The sequence below is a fragment of the Scophthalmus maximus genome, chromosome 19, assembly GCF_022379125.1.
Source record: "Scophthalmus maximus strain ysfricsl-2021 chromosome 19, ASM2237912v1, whole genome shotgun sequence".
In the NCBI taxonomy this organism is placed as follows: Eukaryota; Metazoa; Chordata; class Actinopteri; order Pleuronectiformes; family Scophthalmidae; genus Scophthalmus; species Scophthalmus maximus.
Genome location: NC_061533.1, coordinates 11689104 through 11702414, shown reverse-complemented (window position 1 = coordinate 11702414; position 13311 = coordinate 11689104). Strand labels below are relative to the sequence as shown.

The 13311-nt window shown below is 40.4% G+C and overlaps 1 protein-coding gene across 3 annotated transcripts in view; it reads left to right on the top strand.

The window, feature by feature from the left end:
• The window catches only part of LOC118313833 (netrin receptor UNC5C-like), a 171822-nt gene that overhangs the window by 130983 nt on the left and 27528 nt on the right, over window positions 1–13311 (top strand). For 2 of the 3 annotated variants that reach the window (XM_035639758.2, XM_035639763.2), the window contains exons 6-8: window positions 2328–2495; window positions 2824–2988; window positions 7178–7234. In XM_035639758.2, coding sequence (XP_035495651.1) covers window positions 2328–2495; window positions 2824–2988; window positions 7178–7234 — 390 coding nt within the window. The remainder of the gene's footprint in view (window positions 1–2327; window positions 2496–2823; window positions 2989–7177; window positions 7235–13311) is intronic. The other variant, XM_035639759.2, reaches the window with a different exon arrangement.

Here is a 13311-nt window from a genome sequence, read left to right as displayed (position 1 = left end):
CCCATCTGCCGCATGAAATTGGCTCTGCCGCCATGCCAACACGCTCTCTTTGTGATTGCCCTGATATTCCCACGTCACCCTTAACCCCATCCAATTAAAATCCACCAACCCCACCCTCAGTTTTAAATGAAAAGACTTGGGCTTTCCAAATATCTGCACTTTGAGTCGCCACCAAATGAGTTGTGCAACATATGGCCCAATATCATCTGTGGAAAAAATACATTTGAAGAGTTCTGTTCTGTGTTTGTTTTTGGGGTGTTCTGCTGTTTTTAACAAAACCTAAGAAGAAAAAAATAAGTTTTTTGAGAGGAGGGGAATTGCCACATATGACTTGCTGTCAGTTTTCTTTTCTTTTTTTTTCATTTACCCAAATGCCAGCCTGGCACGAGAGGATAGGAAACAGTTTGATGAGAAACAATGTATCAGGAAACACACACATATCACACACAAACAGTGTTCCTCTCAAATATAACACTGGCTCCACTCACTAGGAGGAGTGTTTCAATCAAAAACAACCGTGCATGTGTGCGTGTTCAATACAGACGGCGAGAGATGGAGTGGATTGACACTGATGTATCCTTACAGAAATAGATTGTTCAATCTTCTCAGCTGCACAAGGGCCTGGCTGACACTGTTGACAAGGTGAAATAGTTGCGGGGGGAAAAAAAACAGGAACGTATGGGGGAAAAATGGAGCAGCTAAAGAAGGAATGGAGACAGGTGAGGAGAACGGTGAGGCAGAGGGGACAGACTGACAGAAGGGGAAAAAAGTCCGTAAAATTAAGTATGACGTGAAGTAACTATCAGATTTTCCTGGTTACTCTCTCCCAGATGATTCCTTTCTAATTGGGTGTTGGGGAAGAAGAGTGGGCACTGTCCACCGGGCTGAGACAGAGCTGTCGAGAAGCAGCAGAGGAATTTACACCCACTACACCTCTGCACGTGTCAACTCTCTGGACGTCCTTGTGACTAATGCTAACTTACACCTGATTTCTCTTCTTCTGTCTCATCTGCTCTCGTCTTTCTCTGCACTAATGCTGCCACATTTCTCTCATGAGAAGCATCAAAAATACAAAAATAATGAAGTCAAATTTGACAGAATGCAGTAGAATCTTGTCGCGTTCCAAACAAGAAAAGAAACAGACTACAAAGACTGGCACAACTGTTTTGGCAATCGAGGATTCAGAAAACTCAAAATTATTATTACATTTTTCTTTCTCTAATTTTTTTCTCCCTGTGAGAACCAACACAAGTGAAATGACTCTTGGTTATACTGTATCATGTGTGTGCATATGCGTGTCAGTCTGTCTTCTATCAGTGAGTGTGGGGGGAAGTGCTACTGTATAGCAGCAGGCAAATTTGAAAAGTTGCACAATACTGTGTGTGTGTGTGTGTGTGTGTGTGTGAGTGTGTGAGTGAGTGTGAGAGAGAGACTGTTCCCACTAAACTTCCAACAACCCAGCCCCCTGGCATCTGTAAAACACATGCTGGCTCTGTCAAAACAAATAGTTTAATTAAATCAAACAACACATTAAAATCCCACATTTCTCCGTGGATGATGCCTCAGATTCAGGAGGATTAAATGGCACAGAGGACGCACCTTGTGCAATTTAACTGCTTCGGCAAATGTTACTTAACTTGAGGCGTTTGTATTAGTATACCTGCAATAGTTTGTTGTTTAGTTCAGTTAAAAAGATGTTGCAGCATGCATATTTGCATACACAAAAACACATGGATAGTTAATTCACACGGATAATGCACAATCTAATAATACTATATATATAAAAATTCTTCAACACCACTAAGGCAAATTATGTCAAACTGCATTTTTCAATGGAAACTGACCATTTCTTGTATTGTTGCTGTTTAAAGTAAGATAAAATAGCCAAATTAAACTTCCCTCTTTGTTTTACATACAGGAAATCTAAGATGTATTCCTGGTGGCCTTAGCTTAAAGTTGCCTTTGTTATTAACGTTTGTAGGACTTGTTCAGAATCAAGCCATGCTGGGGATCTTTGTGTTTTGCCAGAATTGAAACATTTAAACCGTTAGTTTAGAGTTAAGAAAAGCTATATACAGATATAAACCAGCAAATTGTAAAACGTTCAAAACCATGATCATTAAAAAAGGAATGAGATGTTGGTTATTGTTAGGCTGAAATGGCTGACTCACCTTCTACCACCTAAAATCTGAACAACACCTGCCTCAGGTGCACATGATGTACCGAGCTGAAACCTTTGGAGATGTTGTGTGTCTTCAAGACGGTTTGTGTTAAAGGGATCAACACAACAATCCAAGTGTTTAAGTGACTGATCTCTTTTGCCACAGTGAATGGGGGTTGGTCGACGTGGACGGAGTGGTCAGTGTGTAACAGCCGTTGTGGTCGAGGCTTCCAGAAACGGACCAGGAGCTGCACTAACCCCGCCCCTCTCAACGGAGGGCTGCCCTGTGATGGACAGGCCATCCAAAAACTGTCCTGCACCACACTGTGCACTGGTAATTCTATTCTCTTCCAGTTGAATTTAAGCCAGGCTTGGTGCACCCTGCTGTATTCACTCTAGCTTGGCCATGCAGTATTGCATTGAACTTTATCCACATCTCCTTTGTGCTGTTTCACTTTGTGGCCCCAAGTCTCTGCCTGTTTGCTTCTGCACTCAGATTCTGCTACATTCAAGTTCTACTCTTATTTTGTACCTTAACAACCTATATATGCTTCACCTTAGGGGGTTTGGGGCAGAATTGAGGACACTATTCTTGGCCTCATCTCCTTCACATCCATTGTCTATTCTTGTGATTCCTATTCCCATGGCTCTTTTCCCTCTAGTGGACGGTGTGTGGACAGAATGGAGTAAGTGGTCAGCCTGTGGGACAGAGTGTACCCAGTGGAGGAGGAGGGAGTGCAACAGCCCAGCCCCTAAAAATGGAGGAAAGGACTGCGAGGGTCTCCTGCTCCAGTCTCAGAACTGTACCGACGGACTCTGTATGCAAAGTGAGTTGACGATAATGATTATTTTTCATATCTAACCATGCAAAATGAGTATTAACATTTGAACAAATGCCTTGCTGTATCAGCTTCAGATGATATTTGACTTGAAAGTTGATTGCCCCCATATTACGCAGATGCTATTCTGGGTTAGGGTTAAGGTGGGGGAGCGCCGGCCACCGGGCCGTGTATGGCCTGTGAGATAATTTGATCCAACATGCAAAAATCACAACGTGCTTGACATCAACAAAAAAATCACGCTTCAAATCAATATATAAAGAGCAAAGTTTAATCTCACAAACAACAGTTAAAACCGCAACAACAAACAAATGTGGACAGAGACACAAAAAAAAGAACAAAACACATAAAGAACCATGTGTAAATTTGATATGAATGGCTCTTGGGAAAAAGGTTCCTCACCCTGTCTGGACGTCCAGAAACTGCAAACTGTAATGCCTTTTTGACTTCTTTTTGGTTTAGTTTTTCTTTTTCTATATTCCGTTTCCCTCTTCCCCTCTCTGCCCCATCCACCCCCTCACCTTACTCTCCTCTCCTGCAAACCCTGCTCTTTGCATTCAATCTCCCAATTTCATTGCTATCTTTTTTCCTGACTCTCCCTCTTCAGTCCCTCTGTTTTTTTTTATTCCTTTCTTTTTCCCTCCCTTTGGATATTGCTCTCTGTCTTACATTGCTAAAGTCAAACACACCTCCTTTATATGGAACAACAATAATAAACAATGATATGAGGCAATCATCCAAAATCCCTTTACAGTGTCCGACTCCAGGAAAAAAGAGTGGTAAAATTTGAGACCGCATGGAAAATACGGGTTGAGTCATAATGGCACAAGTATAGCAGCAGCAGTTTTTCCAAGGTGGAGGCAATTATATTTGTTGACTTGTAGGAATAGTGCTTGTTTCTTCCTGTGCTCAGAGTAATTGGCAGACAAGCATCTGACGTGAAGTGAGAGAGAGACTTGTTAGCAGAGTGAAGAGGAGAAGAAATGTAAAAAGAAAAGGAAAAATAGTCCACATGCATAGTGCACAGCATGTAATTATGCCATCCATTCTCATGACTCTTTCTTCTCACACAGCAAGGCAGCCATGGAGATAATATTCCTCAGTGACAGATTATTTGATGTGTTTCTCCTGGTAAAAAAAAGAAAAGAATTACGTCAGTAACATCTTTAGAGTTGAAGATAAACTTGACCTAACCTGGTGAACCAGTCATCAGATTTTGCAGTTTAAAATGCTTTCTAGATGCATGGTTGTCTATAACCCCCCATGGGCCAAGACACTCCTATAGTCCCTCATGTCTAAAGACATTTTAGTTTTGGGAGGGTTGCAACCATATTTTTGTAAATTGTATTTTGTCCTTTATTGTACCTGGATGGTCTCTTGAGGTAGAAATATGTTTTTCAAGAGTCCTACTCAAAATACAAATACAGTACATTCAACCTAACACTTCTAAAAGTTATTTGATCCCATCCCTGGACGTGCTGCTTTGCATCCATGTTAACTTCTATATGATGACACCAATACTGGGATTCATATGCAAAAATAGCTTAAATAACATACTTTTCCTTAGGGTTTGTCATTCTTTGTGAAAATGATCATTGCACTCTTACATCCATCCATCCATAATGTATACTGGTTATCCTTTAAGGGTAAAATTAGAATTTCACTGTGGCATTTTCGTTCAAATAAAGATAAACAAATGAATCACTCAGTCATGAGTTCTGCAAAGAAAGAATGTACTCTATCAGTGAATGCAAAGCCTGATGCTGAGTGAACTGTAACTTGAGTTAGGGACTTCCCTCTGCAGCCAGATGGGGAATAGATAGTAGTGATGATTTAATAGACGTCCGGAGCAATGGAATATTATGATATAATCCCTCACAAACCTATTCCCGTAGGCTCGTTATTGACAGACCTTACTGTATATGCAGAGACTCGGCCCACTCTCAACACAGTGCATTATATGGCGTGTCTCTGATCCATCAAAAGGATTCCCCAGAGGCCTGTGAGGTACAGTGTGCCCACAGAATCTGGGATAAAACCTAGAGAGGTATAGATTCAGGCTCATTTCCCCTGAAGGATTTTCTGTCATTAAAATGATTCCACAGACGTGGCCTTATGTCAGTATGAATGTTTCAACTGCTTCCTGTAGCATTAACAGGAATCTCCAAACTGTGTGTGTGTGTCTGTGTGTGTGTGCGTGTGTGTGTGTGCGTGTGTGTGTTTGTGTGTGTGTGTGCGTGTGTGTGTGTGTATGGTTGATGTAGCATTTATTTTTCCTTTTGCATACAGAGCATTCTATAAGTAGACTATATTTTCAAGGCTTGAAATGACTCCTGCACCGAGGGACCCCTCCCATGCTCTTGACACAGACAGAACATGGTAAATTGGTCCCGATACCCAAAACCAATCGGCAGTGAACCACAAAAATGTGTCCTTGTTTAGTGTAGAAAAAAGATACAGAAAGCTTCAGATATAGAGAGCTAGTTCCCAATTGGTTGTTTTGTCATTTATGACACCCATCTGTTTGACTCTGTTTACCAAAAATAAATAAATTACACTTCAGAAATGTATGACAGCGGATATCGTTGCTGTAAGTGGAACCTTCAGGGTGCTGAATAAGGCACCGTCAATGACGGGGGCAGTTTATGTTTTAGATAGTGCTCCAAAATTGACTTTATGCTCAAAAAGCACCACTCTACTCCCCCAGTCTTTTTCTCTCTGTTTTTCTTCTTCTTCTTTTTTCACCCCCTCCCTCTCTATTCATCTCCTCCACACTCTGTTGCCTTTTTTTTCTTAAGATGTCCTTTTAAATCCTGAGAGGTAGAAATCCATTCGACCTCCGTTCTGCCCTGCATGGAGAGTCTCCTCTCTTTGTGTGTGTGTGTGTGTGTTGTAGTTGTAACATAAGTTGTAGGTCTTTCAGTGTTTTTTTTTTTTTTTTTAGAGTTGTTTGTGTTTTATATATTTTGGCCTGTTGACATTTGTCTGACACATCGATCAGGATTCTTGGAACAGATTCACTCACAGCTTCACCGTGTCATCCTTGAGAGAGAGAGAGAGAGAGAGAGAGTCTTTGTGTGTGTCTGTGTGTGTGCGTGCGCGTGTATATACAGTATGCTACAACCTACATCCTAAGCATTTAAAATCTGCGGTCTGCTCTGTTAAACCACAGTAATCAATTGAGATACTTGCTGTTATGTAACTTAAAACTTAAGAGTTATTTTGTATTGTACCAAATGATCAGCAGGTTTTAAAGAGCATCAAACAAACCTCCTCCCATTTGAAAGCGCTGTTCTTTCCCTTTGTTGCTTCTCATTGTGAATTGAATTAGATTTTGGCCCATTGAGTGTCAGCCATTTATTTATCTTTTCTTCCCATAATACTTTCATTGTTTCTTGCCGGACATTAATGCTTCATTTTACTCCCATCATTGTTTTTTGTGCAATTGTGGTATAATTAGAGCGTGATAGATCTTTGTCATGTCTTGCTGCTGCTCTTATCATCACTCATTCAGACATTTTTTAAGATGCTATCATGTAAATGCAGTAATTTGTGAAGTCGCTTAATACAAGAGATAAAAAAAATAATCTGATAAGATGGTGGGTACAACATGCTAATTCACCAAATATCCATAGATCTTTAATGTCCTCTGAGCGATGTCGCTCATCTCACCTACAACTCCATGCATGTGTGTATGTTTTTATTCGCACATCACCCCACTTAACCCCGTCAGTTTCCTTCCCCTCGGTGCCCAATCGGTGTGTCTTCTACCGTCAGCTGGTCTGGCAAGAAGCTTTTAAGGGCACCATGTTGCTGTATTGCCTTTATTAATTATACACCGACCCTTCAATTATTCATGAGTACATCAGCAGTTTATCTGTGCCATAAACCTCTTCCCTGCCCCGACTAAATGGACCATTCAACATGACACAACAGTAACTGCCTCACAGAGTTGGAGGTTTCTAAATCTTTTTTTTTTTTTTTTTCCTTTTGGGGCCTCAACAAGCAGCTAAACTTAATGCATAACTGGCAAAAAGAAAGAAACAAATGTTGGCATGCCTTTTTTCTGTGTGCTGTCATGTCTGTCCCATTTAATTTGACTTGTTTGTTTGATTTTTGTTTTGTTCCTCTCCTTTCTTGCATCCATTCCATCATCCCCTTCCTCACCTGTCCTAAGGCTCATTGTTTCAGAAGTCCACTGAGTCCAAAGAAAAGAGTGATTTGGGAATCCCATGTAAGTCGATGTTTTATGTTTTACCGTCATCCATTTTCCTTTTGTCTTAACTCATCCTAGTGTTTCTTTCTTTGATTTACCATTGACCTTTGGATTGAGCTTTGTGTGCTACTGTCATTTTGAGAGTCTCTCTCTTGGCATATGAATCGTTCCCTCGATGTCCAATCTTTCTGCTGTGTTGATCGAACAAATGTCTTCAAACGGCAACTTCCCTAATTCTTCATTCTGCTGTCAGAGTAAAAGGAAATCTCAGTAGATCAATCATTCACACTTGTCTTTCTTTAAATTCAAATATATCTGTCTGCAAATGTGCGAATTGATTTACCATCCTTTAAACATAAGCAGCAGAAACCACAGTTTGAGGTTGGAAAGATATGAAATCAAACAAATAGAAAGGACATTTGAACTAAACTAAAGCATTATAATATTTCTCCTGTACAATAAGGCAGACTTTATCATTATTATGGAACAGAATATTTGCTAAAACAATCAACCGTCCTTAATTCAAATCAGATCCATCAGTTATGTCTTGAACGTCAATGCACAGTTTGCGGTGACAGATTCCTTTTAATTAACTTGATTATTTCTGTCTTCCTGTGTGATGGCAGTGAATCGATTCAGCACCAGTTCACAATTTGTTGCAGCTGTGGTCACTTTGGAGAGCAGCCAGTCGGCTTTGTACCGTTGCCAAAACAGGCAATTTGCCTCACTTCTGAACACTTGCTTTGTGTTTACAAGCGTATTGGTTCAGTTAGAACTCGAGGGAGAACGGTCCAACGATGGACACTGCGACTGAACCGACAGAAAATGTTGAATCAGTTCTACTGATTTGACCCCTTCTCCTTTGGAGTAACCTCCAAATGACTGATGGCTTTGTCCGATTGGTCCATCGCTAACGCATCATTCGTGAAAGTGAAGGGTAGATTACAGAAAGGCACCTGAGATCGCCTGGTCAGGGCAGTATCACTTTGACAGGTATGGAAGCTTCTTAATTACCAATGAAAAAGTGCGAGAAGTAGTAAAAATACATTCAGCTGTGCTTGCTATCTTCCTTTCATCCTCTCTTTGTCTACTTCCAATCTTCCTATCCTGTCCATCTCTCACTGCTGGTTTGCACAAAGTGACATAATGAGGGAGATTTACTATTAACTGTGAGGAAGACGGAAATTGAGAGGTGCAAGAGAGAAAAGGACCTCTGCCATTTATTATAACTGAGCTTTCTTCCTTCACTCGTTGCAGGAGCTTTCGTTTCATCTTCAAAACAGTCTGTGAGCATCTGTGATGTGTTCTAATGATTCTAGTTTAGGGTCTGCTGAGGCAGTTTTGTCATCCCGGGGTGTTTTGTGAGATGACTACTCTCAGACAGATACAGATACAGAGGGAACTTGAGAGGAGATAGAAGCAGTCGGAGCTCATTTAACAGATTGTCACTCTGGTTTTAATATTCAGAAATACAGTCAGTAAAATGAGCGCAGGGGGGTGACGCATGAGTGGCTTTGACACTCACTAATCAGTGTGACTGCAGTTATCTCTGTCATTTATTAATTTAGAAGATTCCGTCTTAACAATACAATTCATAACAGCATATTTATCATGATGTTGACATTTTACCTGGTTCGTCCTTTTTATTGCTACATTGGCTTCTGCATATTGTGAATGAATTGGTTACGCTTAGTAGACTTAGATTATAGAATCCAAATCTCCATAGCTACAGATGTCCATGTGACATCAATTGTGTCTGTGCATGTGTGAAAGGGGCACATGACACACAAACACCAATGTGGTATAAATCGAACTGAGGCGTGTCTTCTGTCCATGTCCTTGTCTGTATTGGAGCATGTTAAGGCCTTAACTCAGATAACAAATGCAGTGCCTACCACATCCATATCTTGTTTGACCTCATACTGCTTAGTTAGCAAAGTCAGATTCCATTCCACAGTTGGGTAATATGGAAGCTCTTGTGTTGCACAACCATGACCACAAGCATATCTGCAGGGAGTTGATAAGGTATATTTGATCAATACTGATGGCTGAATAATGATGTACTGTAGAGATGCTGATATTTCTAAAATGTGTTTCCTGTCTGGGGAAACAATCTCCAAATCAACAAGACGTCAATTTTAGGACAATTCCCACCTTCTGCTGAGGGTATTTTTTTGTTTGTTTGTTTGGTGATGAGTGGGCTATGATTGTGGTATTCACAGTGTCTTAAACGTATAGTTATAAACTGTAGTATATAAACTGTCTTGACCACAACTAGGTCTTTGGGTCATTCTCACCTATGTAGATGTCACATCAATGTCTCTGTCAGTCATTATGCTCACGCTATTGCTGTCAACTGAGTGCACATGGTGCTATTTTTGATGCACTGTTTGATGTTTGAAGGCTGAAAACCTTACCATCAAGTCTGACAAGTGAATGGCAACATGATCATAACTGCTTTATTTTGCATCTGTACTCTAATTGGTTTGCTTCTTTCTTCTGTACCTCTTTAGTTTAAGAATATGATATAGTTACAGATGTAGCAGACATCCCTGGTCTCAGAGCCCTTAAAGAGTTCATAGTGGGAACATTCAGCTTGTTTATGGACCCAATCTCCTCCAAGTAAACCATCACACTGATATGTAACAGAGAAAGAACAACCCACCCAAAGGAAAATGCGCATTTGAGTATGTCAGAGAGATTTGCGATAGAAGCCTGGTGGATTAAAAATGGACACACATGGCAAATGGGAGCAAACAAGCAAAAGCTCCCAAAAATTTTACATACAACAATAAGGAGTCAACTCTGATTAATATTTGACCGCCATTTCCCTCAGAGAAGATATCATGACAGGACTATAGTTATTAGTTACTATAGTTATAGTCATTAAGGTGTGAGTCATTCCTCATACCATGGACTCTCAAAGACACGAAAACAGGAGCACCACATTCCTTCCTTTCTGCCCTCTCCTCACTCCTAAGAGGGGTTTCCAGATGACAGATCACAGATAGGGTCTGTTCAGACCTGGTACTTGTATCCGTCTCAGACAATGTGAGCAAAAGTAGACGAAAGTACAGGTGTGAACGCACCCAACATGCTTTGAGGATCCATTCGAGATCTGATCACTTTCACATTCAGAGGTTGTCTGGGACGAATGTGGCCACCTACTTTTAGCAGTATGCTGGCAAAATTGGTCCTGGGCCACGTGGAGGGGCCGTCTACTTACCCAAACTTAAAATCTTTATATACTTCTCAGGGTTTTCCATACCTCGATTAATTTCTGACCACAGCCACATTATCATAATTGACTGTCACATATGGATGGTCAACCCCACCTCCCCCCAATTTTTTTAAGATCTTATCTCACAGTAGAGCATTGATTCGCTCAGTCCCTCCTGGCTCCGCTCTGTCTCTCTCACCAACACAGCCAGACACACACACTCTAACACAATCCCATTAGCAACAGACCCATCTGTATAGTCAGACTGGCTAAAAACATAATGACCCGTACGTGTGTGTGTGCATATAGAGCAGTGGAAGTGAGATCCAATCACAAGCGGTGACTCGTGATCCATGTGCAGATGCATTTTAATACCAGGTGTGAACTGACTAACTTAGAGCTCCAGCTGAATGGATTAGCAGTGACAAATGTTAATAGCAGGTCTGACATGTCCTAAATCACACTGCATTGACTGAAAAACTTATTGTCTTAAATAATAAGGAAATAATGTTGAACTAGAGTGATTTGGTGCAATTCTTATATTTGTGGACCTTAGGAAAGTTGAAATATGTACTCCCACCTAGTGACAAAGCAGAATTAAGCAATCTTCTTATAAGAATATATATATCAGTAACTTATATTTCTATTGTATTTTTTTTTACCTCTCATGCATTTATGGATAGCGTGAGACATAGTAGATTTTTCTTTTTTCATTCAGTTAACTACTTCTATTATGTAAAGGATTTTTCAAACTCGCACTGAAGTGAAATCCATGTTCGCATTTTCCCTTCTGTCCATAATAGAGCTGTTAGTTCATGTAGTGTTAGTGTTTTGTTTTAATGGGTCATGGTGGAAGTTTTCTGTGCTACTCTTTTTGTCCTGTCCTTTGTTCAGCATAATGTTTAACTCTTTCTCCAGGCCAAATCAACAGTTTCAAAAACAGCTCTATTTTTGCTTAGCTGTAAACATTATGGAGATTTAGTTTTCAATTTCTCCATGAGGTTTCTTAACCGAGTTAAGTACAGTAATGAGAGTTAGTCAGAGCTGCGACTAACCTTCCCGGGATATACTGGCTGCATGGCTTCTTCAGACCATCTTTACTATCTATAAAAATCTACAGTGCCTAATGAAAAGCCTGCTGGCAGGCCTTCAAACCTGAAACAGCTGAGACCTCTGGCAAAACCTCCTTTGTCTGGCAACCAACAATGCTCGGGGGGAAAACCACCTCGATTCATCTTTAGGTTACTGGCCCACCAACTAATGCTTTGGGTCCTTGCCAAAGAAGTATATACAGCTCATCAGCACTAATCATTTAAACCCTGCTAATAATGTCATAACAACACTTTTAATCTTTAATTTTCCTTATAGACGTTTCAGCATCTGTTAACATTATCATCATGTGATATTTTTGCCCAAGCATAATCAACTTCCACTATCACTCGTCACTCATTTAATAACTCTTAGTTTAGACTGATAATTTATTTCACTATGTATCTTTGATTAGTTATCAATAATTGAATTTACCCCATGTTAGTAAATAAATTATATTTCATTTGGACCCACTTGCTGCCCTTGTGTTCCTTTTGGAGCAGAGAAATGAGATCCACTGTTTTGGAAGTCACAGCTTCTTATCTGAGGGTCTGAATTTAATTTACTCCAAAAGTACCTGGGCCTCCTTTACAGTTGCATGTTGAATTTTGCCATAATGCGACACAGACCAGTTTGGCTTGAAAGTATAAAAAGGGTGGGTTGAACATAGCTGAGCCATAGATTTTTGTTTTTGAGGGCAACTGCTAGTATTTTGTGATTCATATCTGTTGCCAGAGGACATTGAAGGAGGTCACAATGTCCCTTTTCAGTTGGATAAAACAAGTAGCCTTGAATAGCTTGTATTCATTGTGAGAGCTGCAATTGCACTATATTACAGGGTTGTTACACAGTGAATAAGGTCTAATGACTTTATTCACAGAGTTGTTTGTAGTCATAGAAATACACTGTCTTGCTTTGGTGACTCCATACTTTTCTTCTTGGCAGCAACAACCACAAAATTGCTTTTTTTTGCCATCCCCACTATAGAAGATAAGCATAAACACATTTACAAATGACTGTTGGCTGTCTCCCTTCCACCGTCTTTCTCTTCCGTTAATTCTTCCCTGCCAGTTACTTAGAGCAGATGTGTCTTGCCAGGAGTGCAGTATGGATAGTGTTTGTGCCAAGACAGATCAAAAAGCCAGTTGAATGAAGTTCAAGTAGTGATTGTCCACAGCTCTGCTTTGGATGCAGATCACAGAGACGATAGAGATGAGCTAAGCTGAGTTATCCCTGTTTCTCCCTCCTTCCAATCGTCTCTGTGGCAGATTGGACAGACTCAGAGAATGACAAAAAGCTCAGCCAATCAATAGACAGCGATCAATGCTGACTGGGGGCAAACGGGGGCTTCTGTTCCGCGGGTCCATGTGTGTAATCAACTGTGTATGGGTAATTTCCTCGGCCTTGGAGGTTTGTGCACTTGTAAACACACAGAATCACACATATCTACACAAATTCAGTTACCAACTATATGTCAATTCCCAGATATGTTTTCTAATAAATAACGTTGTGCCAATTACAACACCAACACAATGTTCAATCTTGTTTTAGTTACGTAAACATGTTATGCAAAACTAACACGATTCTGTGAACATATAGAGGGAAAGAGGCAAAGAGACAGGCGGGGATATTAAAAACTTTATAGATTCTCTGTCCACCAATGCGGTGGAATTATGACAGACGGGTCTGTTGTCAATTTGTTTGGCGAGACAAAGAAGAAGTTGAAGCTGAGCAAATCAATGCGCTGCATGCAGGGAAAAAAAAAGAAAAGAAAATCAATACGTGG